Source organism: Vigna angularis, chromosome 4 (assembly GCF_016808095.1).
Source record: "Vigna angularis cultivar LongXiaoDou No.4 chromosome 4, ASM1680809v1, whole genome shotgun sequence".
NCBI lineage: Eukaryota > Viridiplantae > Streptophyta > Magnoliopsida > Fabales > Fabaceae > Vigna > Vigna angularis.
In genome coordinates, this window is record NC_068973.1 from 32783214 (window position 1) to 32787156 (window position 3943).

The following is a 3943-nucleotide window of genomic DNA, read 5'->3' on the forward strand; positions in this document are numbered from 1 at the left end:
AATAAAAAGTTTAATATTTAAGGTGATACAAAAGTAAATAAATCAAATTAATTCATTTAGAAAATGCAATTAATTTTAAAACAAAGACTTAAAGATTTTTTTTGTAAATCCCAAACAATTATCTTAATTTTGAAGAGATAGTGGGGATATATAGTTGACATGTTTATTATCAAGAACTCGTTTTATTATTTGAGTAATACGAATTTTAATACAAAGAAAATATTTGATTTTAATATTTTTTATAAAATATTTAAACATTCCATTCTAAACTATTTTAATGAGTATCAGTAAATTATCATTTTTATATGTAAGAAAGTCAAGTTATTGCACTTACCTTCTTTAATTAATTAATTTATTTATTAGATCAAGAGAAAAAGAATAATAGAATATAAGAATACTCTATAAATTTAACTTGAATAGAAATAAAGTTTAGCCATGTTTCTCAAAAACGCATATATGTTTGGATGTTTTCCTTATCTCTCACTATGAAGCAAATACAATGTATGTGCTCACTTTATACATAATTTTATCGATTAAATTTTTAATTATGAATTATTATATAGAAGGATTTCATTGTAATTATAACAGTTGTTTGTAGGTGCCATCATATGCAATCATATCTCCAAAACATTGATAATCTGTCCTACATGAAATTATTTATAATTGCAATTGGGTCATTTTGTACAATAATTAATAATTAAAAATAAAATAATAAATGGAATCGCGTCTAGAGTGAATATACATGACACTTGTTAATTGGTAACACATGTAGACATCACCAAAATATGCTTTAAGAAACATGTACACAAAGATTGACCGTATCTAAATTGGCTTTCAAAGATAAATGTGTTACCTCATTGGCCATTTATTAAATTTGTTATAAAAAAGGGTACTTAAAATATTCATCTATTTATATATAAATGTTTTCTATTCATATATATATGCAACTTTTTCTCTATTCAATCTACCCACACAATTTACTATTTTTATTGACGTGGTTTGTCCAACATATTTAAAAGCACTTGAAGCCCTTTATAAGTTTAATAATATATTTTTTTTTGAAAAAAAAATGTTTTTATTAAAACCATTATGTTTTACTGAAAGTTTACCTTATTATCTTTTAATTATGCAAATTATTTATTTCACATTCGTTTAACAGTTTTTTTTTTCTTTTCATTGATATTAAAGTCAATTCATTCTTGCAACACAAGCAACACTTACTTTGATGAGCTGTGAAAAGACATTCAATAATATAGAGAAACATATAAAGTATGAAATATGGAGAGTGACATTTAGACAATTTGAACCAGAATACATATATATTTCGGATAAAGCGACTTTGGGTAATTAAAGAATTTGATAAAGATATATGAAGTTAGATTTGAGAACTGATATATTTAGAATGAGATCACTTTTGATATCACTAATTATTACGTTACTTAATGGGAATTGATGAATGATTAACTCTGAGTGAAAGAAAAAAATATAAAAATTATGAGTCGCACAAAAAATAAAATTCATTTTTAACTTGCTTTATCATTGGATAGTCCATGATCTTCGGTAGAGCCACACGTAAAAATAGATATTCTGATAAACAATGATGTTTGTTTCACGCTCTATTATCAGGTGCATCAATGAAATGAAAGTAAAGAAAAAAAATAGACAGTAAAATTAAAATTAATATAAAGGATAAAAAAATCTTTGAAAAAAGAATGGATAAGAAAATCCAAGCGCAAAAAACTACTACTTTTACACGTTGGGGATATGTTTGTCTCTACCTATTGTTGGTAGAAGAAAAATGCGCGAAGAAAAAATGAAAAAAGGAAAATTAAAAATATTGTTAATTGTTTTTAGGTGTTTTTCTTTATTTTCGTAGCTAAACGTTTCCATTTTCAATTTACTTTTCTCCTTTATATTAATTTTACGAAAGAAAGTAAAGAAAGAGAAAAAAAAGGATTGGTGCACAGTAACTCCCAGCTTATTGAAATGAACTTGTATTTCAGCGAAACTTGTTAGGCAGTTGGATGTAGATACAGCCTTACGCATTTCAACTACATTAAAAAAAGAAAAGAAAAAAAAGAGAGGATAGAACAACGTTGTTAACCCCCTCTCACGTTGCAACGGACACAATCACTTATATCCCAAATTACTCCAACAGGAGAAGGATACAGAATATTTTTAAATCAATTAAAACAAAATTAATTAAGTTTAATTCAGCTGAATGCAACTTCTTGGATTGTGCCTAACAGTTGATTCACCGCCGCCGCAATTTCATCCACCGTGTTCAGCTCGCAACCCTCCTCTACCTGCTCCATAAATCCAAACACGGAAGAATAAGAAATGGAAGAAAGAAAAAAAAAAAAGGTGTTGGTTGAGGAAGAACCTTAACGCTGATGGAGTAAAGGACCATGTGGTGGAGAGTGGTGACATTGAGGTGGAGAATGGTGAGTCTGAGAGTTTGAAGGCCGAGAACGATCTTCATGAGATGGGAGGGTTGTTTCTTCGCGAGAATCTTTAGATTGGCATGACTATCGACCATGGTGACTTCAATGTCTGCTACGGCCCACTGTTTCTGTTCCTGCTTCTGATTGCCACGTGTCGTGTACTGAGGAAACGTGAAGAACTCGGCAAAAGGTGTCGTCCACCCATTCAACCCAACATTCTCTTCTTCACCCTGCTTCCGTCTCTTTTCACCCTCCATTGACTGCAAAACCTGCTCCAACTCCTTCACGAAGTTAATGGCGCCTCCGATGATAGACGCTTGGTCACCCTGTTTAAGTAACCACACGGTTAAGCCATTCTTAACTAACTAATCATCATTGTCGCAATAACAAATCAACTTACCCTCTGAACGTAAGAGGAGGGCATCAAGGATCGGAGTACGGCTAAGTACTCGTTCATCTGCTTTCTGCGGTTCCGTTCAACTGCAATGTGGGTCATCCTCTGGTTTTCGATTTCCTCTTTGTTCTTCGCGCTCTTCGTACGGCGCCGTTTCCGCCGAGTCGTGGTTGTGGCGGTGGCTTCAGCCGTGGAAGAAAGAGGTGGGATCATGGATTCATCAACAGTGCAGGCTTCGGGGGAGGAGTGAGAATCCCATTGTTCCTTCACATTTTGCAAGACCGAGGTAGAAGAAGAATCCCAGGTTGTGTATAGGTTGTCTTCTATGTTGTTGTTGATGATTCCTAGGAGGAGTTTCTCTTCTTCCGCCGCTTGAAAACCGTAGTCGGGTGCTGCTCCTACTAAGGAGTAAAAATAATCCTTGCAAGCGTACGGAAACGGATCTTGCGGAAATACCACAGCCTCTAGCGCCATTATTTGTGAGCTTTTCTCACAAAACTTCTCCCTGTAGCTAGCAATGGAGCACGAAGTCACGAACACAGTACTTTTTTTGTGGGAGATGATATATATATATATATAGAGAGAGAAGGTTGAGAGTGGAAAGAGGAAAAGAGATATGGAGAGAAGAAGAAGAAGAAGAAAGTTGAGGTGGAAGAAGAAGAAGAAGCACTACGTTACCAATGGACCAAACAAACTCCCCCTTTTATCAACGCATTACCGAGAAAGCTTGTTACCTTTTCACATGATTATTCAAAGAAACAAAAAGCTACAGCACCCTGCACGTGAGGTTTCAGTGCTGTTCTAGACCACTTCCTTGATCGCGTAAACTCAATTAGCTACACACACGCACAGATTCTCTTCGCGCTTTCTTTAATCCTTTATTTCCAATCATAATGCCCATGTATTATTAATAACTACGTCATAATTATAATAACAATAACCACCTCACAAACTTATTAAAATGCTTCCCCTGTGTCAGATCTGTATCGAAATGTGCTATGTTTTTTCAAACATTTTATGCTGTCTTGTGTCATTCACTTGCGCTATATATATAATTTTTCGTTTCCTCTAATTTCTGCGAGGGAAATTGCGTTAGAATATCATA

The 3943-nt window shown here is 33.5% G+C and overlaps 1 protein-coding gene across 1 annotated transcript; it reads right to left on the minus strand.

The window, feature by feature from the left end:
• Nucleotides 1-1978: 1978 nt before the first annotated feature.
• LOC108331153 (transcription factor bHLH94) lies at nucleotides 1979-3689 on the minus strand. The gene is made up of 3 exons (XM_017565788.2): nucleotides 2845-3689; nucleotides 2384-2770; nucleotides 1979-2306 (listed from the first exon to the last, which is right to left on the minus strand). The coding sequence occupies exons 1-3, from the start codon at nucleotides 3310-3312 to the stop codon at nucleotides 2214-2216; spliced, it is 948 nt and encodes a 315-aa protein (XP_017421277.1). The 5' UTR covers nucleotides 3313-3689; the 3' UTR covers nucleotides 1979-2213.
• Between the last annotated feature and the right edge of the window lie 254 nt (nucleotides 3690-3943).

Bases quoted from the DNA above. Each gene is read 5' to 3' on its own strand.
- LOC108331153 (XM_017565788.2), bottom strand. From the start codon at position 3,312: ATGGCGCTAGAGGCTGTGGTATTTCCGCAAGATCCGTTTCCGTACGCT. The intron at 2,771-2,844 runs GTAAGTTGATTT...TTACTTAAACAG, and splicing joins CCTCCTCTTACGTTCAGAGG to GGTGACCAAGCGTCTATCAT. The intron at 2,307-2,383 runs GTTCTTCCTCAA...TTTATGGAGCAG, and splicing joins TTTACTCCATCAGCGTTAAG to GTAGAGGAGGGTTGCGAGCT.